This window comes from Mustelus asterias, chromosome 22, assembly GCF_964213995.1.
Source record: "Mustelus asterias chromosome 22, sMusAst1.hap1.1, whole genome shotgun sequence".
In the NCBI taxonomy this organism is placed as follows: Eukaryota; Metazoa; Chordata; class Chondrichthyes; order Carcharhiniformes; family Triakidae; genus Mustelus; species Mustelus asterias.
In genome coordinates, this window is record NC_135822.1 from 7,642,276 (window position 1) to 7,663,230 (window position 20,955).

Here is a 20,955-nt window from a genome sequence, read left to right on the forward strand (position 1 = left end):
CGCCCGAGGTCAACGGACATTTCCATGGTCCGCCCCTCGCCCGCCCTGATTCCCGTGGCGGTTGGGGCGGTAAATGATGCGCGATTAAATCACTCGGGGGGCTGGATCGTACCCGGGAAATAAAGGCTTTTATTACTAACAAGAATGGAGCATACTATATGCAATCCCAGACTAAAGGGTCACCAGGCAGTGCAGTGACCTTTATACTCCTCCAGGTAGGTGGAGCCAACTGGAGTGTACCACAGAACAATACCAACAGGTAGAACAGCCCAACCCTAACACCAACAGTGACAACAGTAACATATCTACAAGTACCCATAGTGCTGACCATCTATGGTTCAGTACTCATAGCGGTAACCAACTATGGTTCACCACAGCAAAATTCCAGCCTTTGGCTTTAGGACAATTAGCGTGAAGAATTCAGGGAAGTTCCTCCTCGATCCCTCCCCCTGGTTAGGCCACGAGACAGCTCCCCGATTAGTGCGCCTACCTCCCGGGCGAGGTGGGCTCCACTCCCGACTGAAACAGCACCAGCTCACCCTTTGAAGTGAACCTGCGGCTCGGGTAGAAAATGGTTAAAAATGCAACGTTCCGATAGACAGTGGAGTTTTTTGTGTTGAAGCTTTGAGGCGGTTAAGAGGCTGGGACGATGTGGATGACGAAATAGAAGAGATGCGCTTGGAAGATGAGTCAGAGAAAGCAGAAGGCCGCTTGTCAGTCCTTCACCTCTTCTCGTTCAGGTCGCTGAGATGGCAACTGTTATCCATCATTGCTCTGAATATGGGCCAGCAGCTTTCTGGAGTCAATGCAGTAAGTAATGAAACCATCGTTCGTACCAGCACAGGTAGTGGATGAAAAGAAAAAAATGTGCATTTTGGAACATTCCAAGATTCTCAGGATTATTTTCAAATAAAAATTGACACTGAGTCACGCAAAGAGTTAATAGAACAGAGAACCAATCTTTCTTAAGTTTATTTATTAGTGTCACCAGTCGGCTTACATTAGCACTGCGATGAAGTTACTGTGAAAATCCCCTCGTCGCCACACTCCAGCGCCTGTTCGGGTACACTGAGGGAAAATTTAGTATGGCCAATGCTAAATGGTGGATTGGCCGTGCTAAATTGCCCCCTAGTGTCCGGGATGCGTAGGTTAGAGGGATTCGTGGGGCAAATATGTGGTGTTACGGGTATAAGGCCTGGGTGGGGTTGCTGTCGGTGCAGACTCAATGGGCCAAATGGCCTCCTTCTGCACTGTAGGGTTTCTATAATTCAATGGACCTAACCAGCACATCATTTGGACGGTGGGAGGAAACCCACACAGACACAGGGAGAATGTGCAGACTGTGCAGAGTGGGTGGGAAGGAACATTTCCCCTTAGCAGAAGGATCAATATCCAAGGGGCACAGATTTAAGGTAAGGGGGAAGGAGATTTAGAGGGGATTTGAGGAAAAAGTGTGTTTGCAGAGGCCCAAGCCGAGAATCGAACCCAGGTCACTGGCCCTGCGAGGCAACAGTGCTAACCACTGTGCCACCTTGCCACCCAAATGCTTGGTTGAGGAGGTAGGATTTAAGGGAGAATCTTAATGGAAGACAAAGGGTAGGACAGAGAGAATTCGGGAAGAAATTCCAGAGATTAGGATTTTGTAGCCAAGAGCACAGCTGCCAATGACATGGTTAAAATCAGGGTTGCGCAGGAGTCCAGGATTGGAGGAACGGAGATTTCTCAATGAGTTTTAGGCCTGGAGGTGTTTACAGAGACAGGGAGGGACAAGGCTGTGAGGGACCTGAGAACAAGATTGAGAATTTTAAATTGCTGGGCTGGGAGCCAATGTATGTCAGTGAGTACAAGGAAAATGGGCCAGACGGCAGAGATTAGTAAAGGTCAGGTCAGCAGGTGGTGAAAGCATATAGACGAGAGTTTCAGCAGCAGATGAGCTGAGGCAGTGCTGGAGTTGGGCAGTGTCACTGAGGTGGAATCGGGCTATCCGGGAGATGGAGCAGGCCTGTGCTCAGAAGCTCATTTTGTCACTAAATACAACACTGGGGCTGCAAACATTCAGCCTCAGTTGCCAGGGAGGTGGATGGAGTCAACAGCTAGGTTGAGATATCAGCTCAACGCGAGCACGAGGAACGGAACCTCAGTCTTTTGACTCCAGGTCAGGCTAAAGGCCTTTACCTGCCTGCGATCAGGTAAAACAAAATGGGTGCCTCCATTGTGATGTGACTTATGTGCGGCACGGCGGCACAGTGGTTCGCACTGCTGCCTCACAGCGCCAGGGACCCGGGTTCGATTCCCAGCTTGGGTCACTGCCTGTGCGGAGTCGGCACGTTCTCCCCGTGTCTAAGTGGATTTGCTCCAGTTTCCTCCCACAGTCGGAAAGACATGCGGGTTAGGGTGCGTTGGCCATGCTAAATTCTCCCTCAATGTACCCGAACAGGCGCTGGAGTGTGGCCACTAGGGGATTTTCACAGTAACTTCATTGCAGTGTTAATGTGATACTTGTGACTAATAAATAAACTTCAACTTTAACCTCTCCCTCACTCGACTGCTGCTGTTTTCAATCTGAACCATGACCTCCGATTACATGGAAACATAGAAAATAGGAGCAGGAGGAGGCCATTCGGCCCTTCGAGCCTGCTCCGCCATTCATTATGATCATGGCTGATCATCCAACTCAATAGCCTGATCCTGCCTTCCCCCTTTATCCTTTGGTCCCCTTCACTTCAAGTGCTATATCTAACTGCTTCTTGAAAACATACAGTGTTTTGGCCCTAACTACTTTCTGTGGTAGCGAATTCCACAGGTTGACCACTGTCTGGGTGAAGATATTTCTCCTCATCTCTGTCCTAAACAGTCTGTAATCCTCAGACTGTGACTCTTGGTTCTGGACATCCGCACCAGCAGGAACATCCTTCTTGCATCTACCCTGTCTAGCCCTGTTAGAAATTTATAGGGTTTTTATGAGATCCCCCCTCATTCGTCTGAACTCCAACAAATACAATCCTAACCGACTCAATCTCTCCTTGTACGTCAGTCCCGCCATCCCAGCAACCAGTCTGCTTGTTCCTCCATTTTCAGGAGCAGAGCCGCCTTCTTTAATTGGACAATGAGCCCAGTTTCTGACCATTTCATTGGCCGCTCCGGGGAAAGTCATAGTGAGTGAATGTTTGCGACCCGGTGTGGGCATCTGACCCCCCCATTTCAGAAAATGCTGGAAAGTCTCGGCAGGTCTGACACCATCTGTGGAGAGAGAATAGAGCCAACGTTTCGAGTCTGGATGAGCCTTCCTGACTCGAAACGTTGGCTCTATTCTTTCTCTCTCCACAGATGCTGTCAGGCCTGCTGAGTTTTTCCAGCATTTTCTGTTTTTGTTTCAGATTCCAGCATCTGCAGTATTTTCCCATTTCAGCTTGACGGCAGGTTTCAGAAGGCTACAGGGGAATTCTTGCCCAGAGAGACTTCTTGGGCGGCACTGTGACACAGTGGTTAGCACTGCTGCCTCACAGCGACAGGGACCTGGGTTCAATTCCGGCCCCGGGTCACTGTCTGTGTGGTTTGCACATTCTCCCCGTTTCCATGGGTTCCTCCCCGTGTCTGCGTGGGTTTCCTTCGGGTGCTCCGGTTTCCTCCCACAATCCAAAGATGTGCGGGTTGGCTTGATTGGGCTATGCTAAATTGACCCTAGTGTCAGGGGGATTAGCTGGGAAAATATGAGCGGTTACGAGAATAGGGCCTGGGTGGGATTGTGGTCAGTGCAGACCCAATGGGCCAAATGGCCTCCTTCTGCACTGTAGGGATTCTATGATTCTTCCTCGCTGAGGGTGAGAGGCATGAACTACAGGGACTCCGAGTGGCTTCCCCCTTTATCCAAACGCGTAAAGGTTTCATTAAGTGGGATTAAAATTTGCCAAGCTCTCTTGAGACAGTATGTAGATCTCGAATCTAAATTCTGTACCAGTAGCTCAGAGTGACAGATAAAATAGCAGCAGCTAATAGACTAATAACGCAGAAAAATGCCGGTTAGTAATTGCCCTTCAGCCACTGTAACTATTTCTGTTTGCAGATATATTATTATGCCGACAGCATATATCGATCAGCAGGGGTGAAGGAAAATGATATTCAGTTTGTCACTGTTGGAACAGGAGCAGTCAATGTGTTCATGACCATAACAGCAGTGAGTTCCAATCGCGTTGTCTTCACCACTTTACCAGATCCTTATTAGAGTTACAATTCATCATACCAACACCCGTCCAGGAGTCTCCACCTCCTCCCATCCCTCGGATCCCATCCTTCCTAACACCAGCCCTTGCCGCTTACTCACCATACCCTCTGGCCCTCCCCTCTCTGAGGCTGAGCGTGCTGTACTCAGTAAAGGATTCGGTTTCCTTCCCTGACGTCCTCACCTCAATTAATTTTGGGCTCGACGTGATGCTGAATTCTTCTCCCGCTGCCTTCGTCTCCGTGCTCACTTCTTTGGGCAGGAGTCCTCCCCCCCTCCCCCCCTGTTCAGCAGATCCTTTCACCCACCTCCAACATTCCCCCTCCACCTGGACCCCTCCCTCTGGCCTCTTACCTGCTCTTGACCTTTTCATCGAGAACTGTCGACGTGACTCAATTTCTCCGCTCCTCTCGCCCACTCTAACTTTTCTCCTTCCGAACTTGTTGCACTTTGTTCTCTTACGTCCGACCCTGACCTGGTCATCAAACCCGCCGACAAGGGCAGTGCTGTTGTTGTCTGGCGCATGGACTTCTACCTCGCAGAGGCTAAGCGCCAACTCTTGGTCGCTTTCTCCTACCTCTCCTGGACCATGATCTGACCACCAAACATCAAGCCACTATTTCCAGAACTGTCAATGACCTCATCTCCTCCAGAGATCTTCCCTCCACAGCCTCCAACCTCATAGTCTCCCAACCCCGGACAGCCCGCTCCTACCTCCTTCCCAAAATCCACAAACAGGACTGTCCTGGTAGGCCCATTGTGTCAGCCTGTCCCTGCCCCACCGAACTCATTTCCTCCTATGTTGACTCCATTCTCTCTCCTCTTGTCCAGTCCCTTCCCACCTACATCCGTGATTCCTCCAATGCCCTTCGCCATATCAACAACTTCCAGTTCCCTGGGCCTAACTGCCTCCTCCTCACCATGGACGTCCAATCTCTCTACACCTCCATTCCCCATCAGGGTGGCCTCAAAGCTCTTCGCTTCTTCCTCCAACAGAGGTCGGAACAATCGCCATCCACCATCACCCTCCTCCGTCTGGCTGAACTGGTTCTCTCACTCAACAATTTCTTCTTTAACGTGTTTCACCTCCTCCAAATAAAAGATGTGGTTATGGGCACCCGCATGGGTCCCAGTTATGCCTGTCTCTTTATGGATTATGTGGAGATTCCCTGTTCCAGTCCTACTCCGGTCCCCTCCCACAATTCCTTTATTGGTACATTGATGACTACTTTGCTGCCGCTTCATGCTCTCGTCTGGACCTGGAAAAAATTATCAATTTTGCTTCCAATTTCCACCTTTCTATCACCTTCATATGGTCCATCTCTGACACTTCTCTTCCTTTCCTTGACCTCTCTGTCACCATTTCTGGTGATAAACTGTCCACTAGTATCGATTACAAGCTCACCAACTCCCGCAACTACCTCGCCTACAGCTCTTCACACCCCACATCCTGTAATGACTCCATCCCCATTCTCTCAGTTCCTTCGCCTCCGCTGCATCTGTTCACATGGTGCCACTTTCCAAAATAGTGCTGCCAATATGTCTTCCTTCTTCCTCAATCGTGGTTTTCCACCCACTGTGGTTGACAGGGCTCTCAACCGTATCTGACCCACCCCCTGGGCAACTGGTCTCACCCCCTCTCCTCCCTCCCAGAACCAGGATAGGGCCCCCCTTTGTCCTGACTTTTCACCCCACCAGTCTCCACATTCAAAGGATTATCCTCCGCCATTTCCGCCAACTGCAGCATGATGCCACCACTCAACACATCTTCCCCTCACCGCCCCCCTGTCAGCATTCCACAGGGACCGTTCTCTCATGGACACCCTGGTTCACTCCTCCATCACCCCCTGCCCATGACACCTTCCCATGCGATTGTAGAAGATGCAACACCTGCCCCTTTAACTCCTCCCTGGCTCCCAGGGCCTAAAAACCCCTTTCAGGTGAAGCAGTGTTTCACTTGCACCTCCTTCAATCCGATCTATTGCATTCGCTGCTCCCAATGTGGTCTACTCTACATTAGAGAGACCAAATGCAGACTGGGTGACTGCTTCGCTGAACACCTTCGGTCCGTCCGCAAGCAGGACACAGACCTTCCTGTCACTTGCCACTTCAACGCACCACCCTGCTCTCCTGTCCACGTGTCTGTCCTTGGCCTGTTGCAATGTAAGAGTTTTAACAACACCAGGTTAAAGTCCGACAGGTTTATTTGGTAGCAAATGCCATTAGCTTTCGGAGCGCTGCTCCTTCGTCAGATGGAGTGGATATCTGCTCCAGATATGGAGAGCAGATATCCACTCTATCTGATGAAGGAGCAGCACTCTGAAAGCTAATGGTATTTGCTACCAAATAAACCTGTTGGGCTTTAACCTGGTGTTGTTAAAACTCTTACTGTGTTTATCCCAGTCCAACGCCGGCATCTCCACATCATGACTGTTGCAATGTTCCAGTGAAGCCCAATGCAAACTGGAGAAGCAGCATCTCATCTCCTGATTGGGCACTTTACAACCTTCCGGACTGAACATTGAATTCAGCAACTTCAGAGGATAAACTCTCTCCTCCACCTTCACCCCATTCCCATTTATTTTATTTCATTTCATCTCATTCACCCATTTTACCAAAAGAGAAAATGCTGGAAAATCTCAGCAGGTCTGGGCAGCACCTGTAAGGAGAGAAAAGAGCTGACGTTTTGAGTCCAGATGACCCTTTGTCAAAGCTTTCATCCATTTTATCATCCTTCTTTCTCACTTCCATTCTTCCACTTCTCCATTCCAGCTCTCCTTCTTGCCACCTTTCCCCCACCTTAAGGTCACTGCCACACTCCTCAGGCAGTCCCTTGATAATCTGTACCTCTGATCTGCCATTCATGCATTCTGATCACTTAATGGACACTTTTAGCACCTTCTCAGCCTTCCGTTTCCTCATTTACATTCCCTTCGTCCCATTCCATCACCCCCACCACCCTCCCCCCCCCACCCCCCCAGCCACCACCCTCCCCCCTCCACCACCCCCCCCCCCCCGCCCCCCCCACCCCACCTCCCCCCCCCCATAGTATAAATCTCTGCTGATTCTCTTTTCTCTTAGCTCTGACGAAGAGTCATCTAGACTCGAAATGTTGGGGCTCTATTCTCTCTCCCACAGATGCTGTCAGACCTGCTGAGATTTTCCAGTATTTTCTGTTTTTGTTATTAGAGTTGGATATGACTGCCGCACACTCGCAATGCTGAGCTCAAACTGTCATGTTTTGCTCCGTAGGTTTCTATAGTGGAAGCTGTCGGAAGAAGGATTCTTCTCCTGATTGGATTTGCGACTTGCTGCATTTCATGCGCAGTGTTAACAATGAGCTTAAACCTTCAGGTTTGTAGAAAGCTACTTCCTCTGTGCAAAACCTTCCAATCTACTCCACTCAGCCTACAGGTAGCTGTTGCCATGCCGAACAGGAGCCCATGACCTTGAAGTTATTCTGCGCAATATAAGCAGCCTAGACATGACTGCCAGTGAAATAATGCTTTGTCTAGCATTTTAGACTGAGGACACAACCTCAGGCTAAAGGGACGATCCTTTAAAACAGAGATGAGGAGGAATTTCCTCAGCCAGAGGGTGGTGAATCTGTGGAACTCTTTGCCGCAGAAGGCTATGGAGGCCGGGTCATTGAGTGTCTTTAAGACAGACATAGATAGGTTCTTGATTAATAAGGGGATTAGGGGTTATGGGGAAAAGGCAGGAGAATGGGGGATGAGAAAAGTATCAGCCATGATTGAATGGCGGGGCAGACTCGATGGGCCGAGTGGCCTAATTCTGCTCCTATGTCATATGGTCTTATGGTCTTATTTCGACTGAGGCACCAGTTCATTTCTATGGGCTAACATTGACGCTAAAATAGAGAACAAAGGAATTTCATATGAATGTGTTGTGCTTGTTTCACGATATCTCATGGGTCTGAATTTTCCGTCCATTCGGAGGGTGCACTCGACAGGACTGGAAGTGAGTGCAAATCGTGCTTCCGGTAACGGTTTGCCCTCGAATGTGATTTCACGCTGGCTGGCTAGTTAACGGGAAACTGAGGTAAGGCTCAGTGCCTGGAGAGGGCGGGCACTGAGAAAAGGGAGGTTGCGGGGCTGGCCGTTCTGCGGGTGCTCCCTCGGGGGGACAGGAGCTGCGGAGCTGTCTCAGAGTGCTACAGAGCCTGTGGATAATAACTAACGATGGTAAAACTACACAAAAAGTGTCTATGCAGCACATTCAAACACAAACCTCAGTCCCCAGACACCTCTTTAATTTTTTTTATAGAATCCCCACAGTGCAGAAAGAGGCCATTCAGCCCATCCAGCCTGCACCGACTCTGCGACAGAGCATCTTACCCAGGCCCAACGCCCTGCCCTAACCCCGTAACCCCGCATATTTACCCTGCTAATTCCCCTAGCATCTTGGCACAATTTAGCAAGGCCAATTAACCTAACCAGCACATCTTTCAGACTGTGGGAGGAAGCCCGGAACGCCCGGAAGAAACCCACATAGATGCAGGGAGAACGTGCAGACTCCACACAGACAGTGACCTGAGGCCAGAATCACAGATTCACCACCCTCTGGCTGAAGAAATTCCTCCTAATTATGCCACCGTTTCTGTGCTCCTTTTAATTTTCAGTCTTTGATTTGTCTGCCAGCTGTGAAGGCCAGTTCGTTTCCCCTTGCTCGGAATGGGATCTTTAACACAGGTGCCTGCCATTCCCCTCAATCATTCTCCAAAGGGCTTTTGCCTCAGGTGTCTTGTGCCCTGAATGTTTGTTCAGCAGTCACAAGTTCTGGGATAAAGCACAATTGGTTTATTCATAATTCATCTCATGCCATGAGAACACCTACAGAACACAACATTCATATTGCATGATCATATTCCACTCAATTATTTAGAACATGAGTTTTGTACGTAGTTTATCCACTTTCCGGTGGCATTCCTCTCTCGTTCCTTTTTCAAAAATAAATATTCCGTGGCTCTCACCAATCACCGTTACAATATTCAATTGGTTGCTGCTTTGATTTGATTTGATTTATTATTGTCACATGTATTAACATACAGTGAAAAGTATTGTTTCTTGCGCGCTAAACAGACAAAGCATACCGTTCATAAGAATGAAACGAGAGAGTGCAGAATGTAGTGTTACAGTCATAGCTAGGGGTGTAGAGAAAGGTCAACTTCATGCAAGGTAGGTCCATTCAAAAGTCTGGCAGCAGCAGGGAAGAAGCTGTTCTTGAGTCGGTTGGTACGTGACCTCAGGCTTTTGTATCTTTTTCCCGACGGAATAAGGTGGAAGAGAGAGTGTCCGGGGTGCGTGGGGGTCTTTAATTATGCTGGCTGCTTTGTTGAGGCAGCGGGAAGTGTAGGCAGAGTCAATGGTTGGGAGGCTGGTTTGCGTGATGGATTGGGCTACGTTCGTGATCTTTTGTAGTTTCTTGCAGTCTTGGGCAGAGCAGGAGCCATACCAAGCTGTGATACATCCAGAAAGAATGCTTTCTATGGTGTATCTGTAAAAGTTGGTGACTGCCTGCATGTGGTCATTTCCTGCAGTCAGCGGTGGGGGTTGAGGGGGGGGTTGTGGGTGGAGTGTCCAGGTGCAGAGTAGCAATCTGCCTTTTGATAAGGCAGGAATAAAGCAATTTACACAGAGCTAGAGAGACCATTGTCTATGAGAGCTGTAGACAGAGTGGATGTAATTAGTCTGGGTCACCATCTCAATGATATGTGTGTGTGTGCATGTCAGTCAGTCTGTGACATGGGCGTCACTGGTTGGCCAGCCTTTATTGCCCATCCCTTGTTGCCCTTGAGAAGGTGGTGGTGAGCTGCCTTCTTGAATCGCTGCAGTCCACATGCTGTGGGTTAACCCACAATGCCGTTGGGGAAAAAATTCTAGGATTTTGACCCATGTGTACGCCTATAAGTGTGTGTGTGTGTATCAATCTGTGCGTGGCTGTTTGTGTCTGTGTCCCTGTGCGTGCCTCTCCGTGTTTGTGTCTTTGTGTGCTTGTCTGTGTGTGCATGTGTGTCTTTCCATGTGTGTGTGTGCATGTGTGTTTGTGTCTGTACGTGTGTGTGTGTCTGCATATATGCATGTGTGTGAGTGCGTGTGTATGTGTGTGTGCGTGTGCGTATGTGCATGTGTGTGCACGTGTGTGTGTGTGTGTCTGTGCGTACTTCCCCATTCAGTTAAATTATCTTTATTTTTTAAATGTGCAGTCTGAGCCCCAGCGATAATGTCTTTGGTTAAAATTCTTCCCCCTTTGCCCCTGTCTCCTCCTCGCTCCGTGTTCCTACCACCCACTGAGCTCCACGCCTTGGTGCACATCACAGTTGGGTTACCTTTTACTTAACAACAGCAAGACAAGCGATATCAAACTGCCTGACAGTCTGGTTGTATCTGAGGGAGCCTGACCCCGACTGGCAAAGAGCAGCCTCCCAAAATAGGACCCACTCCCTCCTCATTACCACCCTTTGAAAAACATCAGGCCCGACTGCCCGTGCCGAACGTTAGCCTATTGTGATGTGGCCAGCAACATCGCTGCTGCCCGGAAAAGGATCGAGAACGAGAGGGCTCAGATTTAAAGCAATTTGCAAAAGGAACAAATGTGACGTGAGAAACAGTCCTTTCACACGAGCGAGCAGCTGGGGTCTGGAATGCGCTGCCTGAGAGTGCGGTGGAGGCAGATTCAATCAAAGCATTCAAGAGGGAAAAGGCAGGGGAATGGCGCTAAATCGTGATGCTGGTTTGGAGAGCCGGTGCAGACACGATGGGCCAAATGGCCTCCTTCTGCCCCGCAACAATTCTGGGATATCATCGGGGCCGGTCAAGTGACTTGGTAACAAGGCTTGATTATTTATTAAAATATGGTAGGCGGGTTGCTGATTTCGGCACCTGCCCACCCCCTGTATAATGGGGGTGAGCACGGGAGGGGGGTGAAGGGATAGCAGGGGTAGGTGGTGGGGTGGGCTCTATTTTATACCCTCCTCCCCCTGCCAAAAACACCCCTGGCGGGGGCACGTAAAATACAGCCCACTACCTGGACAACAATTCCCTTTAAATCACATGATAGAGCAAGGCTAATAAGAGAAAGGAAAAAAACAACTTATCTCAGCTTTGAAATGGAGTATTCAAATGCAGTGACCGCTCCCCCCCCCCACCCCGCTCCCCCACCCAACTCCCCACACAACCCCCCACGCTCCCCCCCCCTCCCCCTTACCCCCCACCTCCACCACTCCACCAGTAACTGCACTTGTTGTCTCAAGTTATTCTTGCCCCAATCCCTTCATTCCTCCTACCGCCTACACCCTGCCCCGAGCTGCTTCCTGATTGAGTTGGGGAAATGTATCTACGGGTGCGAATGGTACATCCCCTGGGATTAACATTTGGGCCACCTCACTGATCGCCCACATCCCCAGCATTATTGCTATGGGAAAGGAGGAGAAAGGTCAGACTTGCATTTATATAGCACCTTTCACATCCTCAGGGGGTTCCTCGTCACCTTACAGCCAATGAAACACTTTTGAAATGCAGTTACCACTGTATTATAGCAGACACTGCAGCCAATTCGCCCACAGCAAGCTCCCAGAAACAGTAATGGGATATTGACCCAGATAATCTGTTTTCGTGACGACTGAGGAATAAACATTAAACAGGGCGGCACGGTTGCACTGGTTAGCACTGGTTAGCATTGGTTAGCACTGCTGCCTCACAGCACCAGGGACCCGGGTTCGATTCCGGCCTCGGGTCACTGTCCGTGTGGAGTTTGCACGTTCTCCCCATGTCTGCGTGGGTTTCCTCCGGGTGATTCGGTTTTCTCCCACAGTCCAAAAATGTGAGGGTTGGGAGGATTGGCCATGATAAATTGACCTGTGTGTCAGGGGGATTAACAGGGTAAATACGTGAGGTTCTGGGGATAGAGCCTGGGTGGAATTGTTATCAGTGCAGACTCGATGGGCTGAATGGCCTCCTTCTGCACTTTAGGGTTTTGATGATTTCTATGAGAACATTGAGGATGATTTGTTACTCATAACAAGTGGAAGAATCAATCAGGATTGGTCTGTTCGGTTCAAGCCAGTTTATTACAACACACTTTCTCAGTGCTACTAACCTACAAGAAGCTCTCCCCCTCAAAGTGTTCCAGCTGTCTCTATTTATAGGACATTCAATGTCACACGTTTAACTAGCAATTCCCTTAACAAGGTAATTGCCACACAGTGTGATTAATAGTACATGGACATAACTCCCTGCTCTACTTCCTCATTGTGACATGGGATTTTTTGAGTTTATTGTTTCATCAACCCACTCGTCATTTAATGTTAGTTCGTTCGATGAATGTATTTGGCACCAAAGGATTCAATTAGAATGCATTAAAGTGGTTAGCACTGCTGCCTCACAGCACCAGGGACTCGAGTTCAACTCCCAGCTGGGATCTCTGTGCAGAGTCTGCACGATTTCCCCATGTCTGCGTGGGTTTCCTCCGGGTGCTCCAGTTTCCTCCCACGATCTGAAAGAGGTGCTGGTTAGGGTGCATTGGCCGTGCTAAATTCTCCCTCAGTGTAACCCGAACAGGCGCCGGAGTGTGGCAACTAGGAGATTTTTACAGTAACTTCATTGCAGTGTTAATGTAAGACTACTTGTGACACTAATAAATAAACTTTAAAACTAAAGAGAAGAAAGAGGTTAAAACTCATTAAAAGGCCAATTTTTATTTCTCTTCAGGATACAGTTGACTGGATGTCTTACCTAAGCATAACCTGTATTATCGTTTATGTTATTGGACATGCGATAGGACCCAGTAAGTACAAAAACTTTTACTTTAGTATTTCACACTTTCCTTTTCGTGAAGATTTGCCTCACTTATAGAACCTGAAACTCACACCACTTTGATTACAAACTGTGTGCAGTTGCACATTCTGGTGAGTTCTTCCCACATGCTCACAAGTTCATAAATTCATAAGATATAGGAGTAGAATTAGGCCATTCGGCCCATCAAGTCTCCTTCGATCATGGCTGATTTTGATTTGATTTGATTTGATTTATTATTGTCACATGTATTCACATACAGTGAAAAGTATTGTTTCTTGCGCGCTATACAGACAAAACATACCGTTCATAGAGAAGGAAAGGAGAGAGTGCAGAATGTAGCGTTACAGTCATAGCTAGGGTGTAGAGAAAGATCAACCTAATGCAAGGTAGGTCCATTCAAAAGTCTGACAGCAGCAGGGAAGAAGCTGTTCTTGAGTCGGTTGGTACGTGACCTCAGACTTTGTATCTTTTTCCGACGGAAGAAGGTGGAAGAGAAAATGTCCAGGATGCGTGGGGGTCCTTGATTATGCTGGCTGCTTTTCCCGAGGCAGCGGGAAGTGTAGACAGTGTCAATGGATGGGAGGCTGGTTTGCGTGATGGATTGGGCTATATTCACAATCTTTTGTAGTTCCTTGTGGTCTTGGGCAGAGCAGGAGCCATACCAAGCTGGGATACAATCAGAAAGAATACTTTCTATGGTGCATCAGTAAAAGTTGGTGAGAGTCGTAGCTGACATGCCAAATTTTCTTAGTTTTCTGAGAAAGTAGAGGCGTTGGTGGGCTTTCTTAACTATAGTGTCGGCATGGGGGGACCAGGACAGGTTGTTGGTCACCTGATCTGGACACCTAAAAACTTGAAGCTCTCGACCCTTTCTACTTGGTCCCCATTGATGTAGACAGAGGCATGTTCTCCTTCACACTTCCTGAAGTCGATGACCATCTCCTTCGTTTTGTTGACATTGAGGGAGAGATTATTGTTGCCGCACCAGTTCACCAGATTCTCTATCTCATTCCTGTACTCTGTCTCTTCATTGTTTGAGATCCAACCCACTACGGTGGTGTCGTCAGCAAACTTGAAAATTGAATTGGAGGGGAATTTGGCAACACAGCCAGAGGTGTATAAGGAGTATAGTAGGGGGCTGAGAACACAGCCTTGTGGGGCACCGGTGTTGAGAATGATCGTGGAGGGGGTGTTGTTGCCTATCCTTACTGACTGTGGTCTGTAAGTTAGGAAGTTCAGGATATGCTCCTCATCCCCATTTTCCTGCCTTCTCCCCATAACCCTTCAACCCATTACCAATTAAAAATCTGTCTAACTCCTCCTTAAGTTTACTCACTGTCCCAGCATCCACCGCACTTTGGGGTAGCAAATTCCACAGATTCACAACCCTTTGGGAGAAGTAGTTTCTCCTCAACTCTGTTTTAAATTTGCTGCCCCTTATCCTGAGACTATGACCTCTCGTCCTATGCTGTTGTGTTGAATTTGATTTGGTGCAGTTGAATTTTGAGTTAGATTTTACAAGTAAGTTAGGCTGCACTGCCACAATGCATGGAACAACCAGTGACCCCAAAAGTAATGTGATACCAAGTTTCACAGAGGGTCACCTTCACTGCAATGTCATTGAAAGAATGTCTATTTGACTGCCGGGGGGGCACAGGTTTAAGGAGAGAGGCGGTAAGTTTAGGGGAGACGGTGCGGAGAACGTTTTTCACACAGAGGATGCTGGGTACCTGGAACACGCTGCCGTTTGGAGGTGGTGGAAACAGGCACATTGGCAACATTAAAGATGTATCTTGATAGACATATGAACAGGAGGCAAACAGAGGGATAGAATCCACATATCGTCACAGGCTTTATGGGCCGAAGGGCCTGTTCCTGTGCTGTATTGCTCTCTCTTCTTTAATCTGGTTTTACAATTCAGAACATTCCCATGCGCTTAATCCAATCAATTAATTTAAAACAAGAATTGCGATCTCTGTTGCCTAAACAGACGCCCATTCCGAAACTCCTACAACCACCGATGAATAACGGCCAAACCTGTTTTTGAGAGAGGGTAGAATGTTGGCCAGATCCCCAGGAGAATTTCCTCCTCGGCCTTTTCTTTGAGTTGCACCACCCGGACAGGAAGGGTTGGAGTTTAAAGTTTCGTCCTGAAGACAGTGACCCCACATTTCTTAGGCTATGTCAACCAACAGGGGGTAGGAACAAGATTTGGACCTGGTCTGAGTCACTGCGATGTGGAGATGCCAGCGTTGGACTGGGGTGGGCACAGTAAGAAGTCTCACAACATCAGGTTAAAGTCCAACAGGTTTATTTGGTAGCACTAGCTTTCGGAGCGCTGCTCCTTCATCAGGTGAGTGGGAGTCGTGTTCACAAACAGGGCGTATAAAGACACAAACTCAATTTACAAAATAATGCGAGTCTTTACAGATAATCAAGTCTTAAAGGTACAGACAATGTGAGTGGAGAGAGGGTTAAGCACAGTTTAAAGAGATGTGTATTGTCTCCAGCCAGGACAGTGAGATTTTGCAAGCCCAGGCAAGTCGTGGGAGTTACAGATAGTGTGACATGAACCCAAGATCCCGGTTGAGGCTGTCCTCATGTATGCGGAACTTGGCTATCAGTTTCTGCTCAGCAATTCTGCGTTGTCGTGTGTCGTGAAGGCCGCCTTGGAGAACGCTTACCCGAAGATCAGAGGCTGAATGTCCGTGACCGCTGAAGTGTTCCCCAACAGGAAGAGAACACTCTTGCTTGGTCACTGCTTGCCTAGTCACTGCTACAGACAGTAAATGCAGCCTAATGTGTCCTTCAAACCTAATGTAGGCCTTGAACCCATATATATATCCTTCCAGTCTCAAGGCAGGGGTATGACACTATACTGTAGAATTGTGCTGGACAACTGCTAAGTTCAATCCTCACACTGAAGATTAAAAATGCATGTGGTGAACGGATCTTATAATGGAAGCATTTACACCGCTTCACAATCACACTCTGTAAATAGAATCCTCAGTGTGCAGTATTTATAACCCTTAGGCCTTACCAAACATGAGCTTCTCACTAGTGCAGTTTGTGGCTGACTCATTATCCAAATACGGCATCACATTGTTCACATCTGAAATCCCCTTTAGAGAGTGTGACTGATTCCATGTGTAGGGATCATTGGAATCTGTGGTTGGAAAACTGAACCGGGGCCAGACAATGAATCATAGAAAATGGAAACAGTTCTTAAAAAGTATCAGCGGGTCAGGCAGCATCTGTGGGGAGAGACACAAAGGCAATGGGTTGTTATTGGGGTTGGTCAGTGCAGTGTGTAGATATCAAATGACAAAAGGACTGATGGTGCAAGTGGTTGGATGAGGTGGGGGGGGCGGTGTGGGGTGGTGGTTAATGGGGAAAATATGGACCCAGAGGAGGTGCAAATAATTGCAAAATGCCCCAAACCAAGATTGAGCGATTATTGAAAATCTAAACTCAATATTACGGCTGGAAGGTTGAAAAATGGTAAGAAGTCTCACAACACAGGTTAAAGTCCAACAGGTTTATTTGGTAGCACAAGCCACAAGCTTTCGGAGCGCTGCTCCTTCATCAAGTGAATGGGAGTCGTGTTCACAAACCGGGCGTATAAAGACACAAACTCAATTTACAAGATAATGGCTGGAATGCGAGTCTTTACAGGTAATCAAGCCTTAAAGGTACAGACAATGTGAGTGGAGAAAGGGTTAAGCACAGGTTAAAGAGATGTGTATTGTCTCCAGCCAGGACAGTTAGTGAGACTTTGCAAGCCCAGGCAAGTCATGGGGGTTACAGATAGTGTGACATGAACCCAAGATCCCGGTTGAGGCCGTCCTCATGTGTGCAGAACTTGGCTATCAGTCTCTGCTCAGCGACTCTGTGTTGTCGTGTGTCGTGAAGGTCGCCTTGGAGAACGCTTACCCGAAGATCAGAGGCTGAATGCCCATGACTGCTGAAGTGTTCCCCGATTGGAAGAGAACACTCCTGCCTGGTGATTGTTGAGCGGTGTTCATTCATTCATTGTCGTAGCATCTGCATGGTCTCCCCAATGGTTTGAAAAATGCCAAGGGTAAGGCTGAGGTACCATTACTTGAGCTCGTTTTGAGTTCCATTGGAACACTGTTGGAGCTTGAGGTTAGAGTGGGAATGGGGTGGAGAATTAAACTAACAAGTGACAGCAAGCTCAGGGTCACAGAAACGGAATTTGGAATCCCTACAGTCCTGAAGTAAACCATTCGGCCCATTGAGTCTGCACCGACTCTCTGACCGGGTATCTTACCTAGGCCCTCTTCCCAACCCTATGTGTGTAACCCCACACATTTACCATGGCTAATCCACCCAACCTGCACATCTTTGGACTGTGGGAGGGAACCGGAGCACCCAGTGGAAACCCATGCAGACACAGGGAGAACGTGCAGACTCCGCACAGTCACCCAAGGCCGGAATTGGACACGGGTCCCTGGCGCTGTGAGGCAGCAGTGCTAACCGCTGTGCCACCGTGCCACCCTACATATCCGGGGACTGAATGGAGGTATTCAGCAAAGCTATCCCCCAGTCTGCATGTGGTCTGCCCCATGTAGAGGGGACAGCATTGTGAGTGGTGAATGCAGAACACTAAGTTAGAAGAAGCACAAGTAGAATGGTAGAATGGCACAACAGCAAATAGGTAATTTGGCTGAAAGTGTGTTAGACGTAGAAACTCTCATCATGAATAACAAACTGTTGGATGTGCACTTGACATGTCAAAGTCAACAGTGCTCTGGACCTAGAGATATTGCTATAGATATAGCACTTGGGGCTAAAGGGATCAAACGATATGGGAGGGGGGGGGGAAACGGAGGATCAGGATATTAAATTTGATGATCAGCCATGATCAAAATGAATGGCGGAGCAGGCTCGAAGGGCCGAATGGCCTACTCCTGCTTCTAGTTTCTATGTTTCTACAGAGTCAGAAGGTAAGATTAGACTCTTTTTTGGCTGGCATGGACATGATGGGCTGAATGGCCTCCTGAGCTGGAAGTCTCTCAATGGGTTCAGATTAAGTCCTTACTGGTCTTTTCTTCAACGTGAGCCATCTAGTCTAGTGATACCCCTCAGACAGTTCTGCATATCTTTAATATTCCTCCTTTTCAAGTCATTATCCAAGGGATAGCACCAAGAGAGTTAAGTTTCAAGTCTCAGCAGCACTTGCCGACGTAGTCTCGGCTGACAATTCCAAAATGGGATGTTGGAATTAGTCTTTCAGGTAGAGCATTACATAGAGTTCATAACTAGCCTTCCAGCTGAACCTCAAAGACCCAGTGACATTACATAAAGGCCCAAAGCTCCAGCCTCACTCACAACAAGTCAATCAGTGTTCAACACCTGAAGTTGGCACGGTGGCACAGTGGTTAGCACAGCTGCCTTATAGCATCAGGAAACCGGGTTGATTCCAGCCTCGGGCCGCTGTCTGTGTGGAGTTTGCACATTCTCCTCGTGTCTGCATGGGTTCCCTCCGGGTGCTCCAGTTTCCTCCCACAGTCCAAAGATGTGCAGGTTAGGTGGATTGGCCATGCTAAATTGTCCCTTAGTGTCTGTCCAACGATGTGTAGGTTAGGGGATTAACTTCGTGAGGTTACAGGGACAGGGTTTGGGTAACATGCTCTGTCAGGGAGAGCAGGTGCAGACTCAATGGGCCGAATGGATTTCTTCTGTACTGTAGGGATTCTAGAACTTTTGCATAGGGGAGGGGAAGCTAAACTTCTGGAATTATTAAAGAAACAGTTGGATGCCACAAAAGGTGAACTGGAGGTTCCACTTTCAGTGGGTAAAATAAAGTAGCATGAAGGAACGCCTCCATTATATTTATCCCATGAACATCAATCTGTGTGCACAATCCTATTTATAATTTGACTGCAAAGTATTTGGGGAAAAGCTGAAGTTGCTATCTGGGTCTGGAGATGAGGTTGTAGTCTCGATGGCTCATGTGACTGGGGAGATGGTGGCATAGTGGTAATGCCACTGGACTTGTAATCCAGCAGCCCAGGCCAATTCTCTGGGTATACAGTTTCAATGGGCGGCACAATGGCACAGTATAGGCGGCACGGTAGCACAGTGGTTAGCACTGCTGCCTCCTAGCACCAGGGACCGGGTTCAATTCCGGCCTTTGGGTGACTGTTTGGAGTTTGCACACTCTCCCCATGGGTTTCCTCCGGGTGCTCCGGTTTCCTCCCACAGTCCAAAGATGTGCGGGTTAGGAAGATTGGCTATGCTGAATTTCCCCTTAGTGTCAGGGGGACTAGCAGGGTAAATGGATGGGGTTATGGGGATAGAGCCTGGGTGGGATTGTGGTCGGTGCAGACTCAGTGGGCCAAAAGGTTCCTTCCGCACTGTAGGATTCTACGATTCTAAGTGGATGATTAGCCATGATCGTATTGAATGGCAGTGCAGGCTTGATGGACTGAATGGCCTGCCCTGTTTGCCTGTTCCTTGAAGAGATTTAGAATATTCGGAAGTTGTGAAAACTTCTGTAGAAATGCAAACTCATGATGCCATGTGGACAAACATTGACAATGAAGACATATTGGCCTACCCAACCTTTCGCACACAACTTATACATCACAACATATACACTCCTCACCCCACCCGAAGGCCCTGTAACGTCAACAAGGAAACATCAGGGATGACTTTCCCCTGTTCGATCATTCTAATGGATGGAGGAAAATAGAGCCCATTTTCTTAATGGCAGCTTGGTGATGTTGTGCATCATGCATCAGAGGCGGCATGGTGACACAGTGGTTAGCATTGCTGCCTCACAACGCCAGCAACCTGGGTTCAATTCTAACCTCAGGTCACTGTCTGTGTGGAGTTTGCACGTTCTGCCCGTATCTGCGTGGGTTTCCTCCGGGTGCTCCGGTTTCCTCCCACATTCCAAAGATGTGCGGGTTAGGTGGATTGGCCGTGCTAAATTGATCCTATTGTCAGGGCAATAATTGGGTAAATAGGTGTGGTTGCAGGAATGGGGCCTGGGTGGGATTGTGGTCGGTGCAGACTCGATGGGCCGAATGGCCTCCTTCTGCACTGTGGGGATTCTATGGAGAACTCGAGCATACATTTGAGATTCTACTCCATGTAAGTTCGCGACAGCTATCTAGCTGCCTGCCAGAGATAAAAAACTAAAACATGACCTTTTGGACAAGGAGAAAGGGAGAGTGCTGGGATGACCTCTGCCCATTTTCCTCACTGGTCAGAGATAGAGCATCAGCGCAAACAAACACCACATTAGCTGGGAAATAGACTGTTGCACGTGTGGAGATAAGGTCGAATGAAGGACATTCAAATCTGGATAACACTCTTTCCCCTGGAGAGATGGAGGTGAGATTAATTTTGAAAGAACTTTGCTGACTATCTGATATTGTGACTAACTGAACTTTTTTTTCTCACTCCAAGGCCCCATTCCATATGTGATAACAACAGAAATGTTCCGTCAGTCTTCCAGGCCAGCTGCCTTCATGGTGGCAGGATCCGTGCATTGGCTATCCAACTTCATCGTGGGTCTTGTTTTTCCATTTCTAGAGGTACATGTCATTTCAGCTTCACATATTTGGCATTTAAACGGAATCACAGAATAGCATCATAGAATTCTAACCTGCGCATCTTTGGAGTTAACTTAAAAGTTAATCCCAGTCAGAACCAGACTAGGTCATGCAACACTGCTTAAAATCGTTAAATCTCACTTGGACAAGCCATAAGGACAACTAATGGAGCTAGTAAAGAAAGTCACCCTGATATTACATAGAAACATAGAAACTAGAAGCAGGAGTAGGCCATTCAGTCCTTTGAGGCTACTCCGCCATTCATTTTGATCATGGCTGATCATCAAATTCAATATCCTGATCCCCCCCTTCCTCCCATATCCCTTGATCCCTT

At 48.2% G+C, this 20,955-nt stretch overlaps 1 protein-coding gene across 2 annotated transcripts in view; it reads left to right on the top strand.

Moving 5' to 3' along the window:
* The window catches only part of slc2a5 (solute carrier family 2 member 5), a 42,935-nt gene that overhangs the window by 19,794 nt on the left and 2,186 nt on the right, over window positions 1–20,955 (top strand). For both annotated transcript variants that reach the window (XM_078238711.1, XM_078238712.1), the window contains exons 8-12: window positions 623–810; window positions 4,064–4,174; window positions 7,472–7,573; window positions 12,949–13,024; window positions 20,476–20,603. In XM_078238711.1, coding sequence (XP_078094837.1) covers window positions 623–810; window positions 4,064–4,174; window positions 7,472–7,573; window positions 12,949–13,024; window positions 20,476–20,603 — 605 coding nt within the window. The remainder of the gene's footprint in view (window positions 1–622; window positions 811–4,063; window positions 4,175–7,471; window positions 7,574–12,948; window positions 13,025–20,475; window positions 20,604–20,955) is intronic.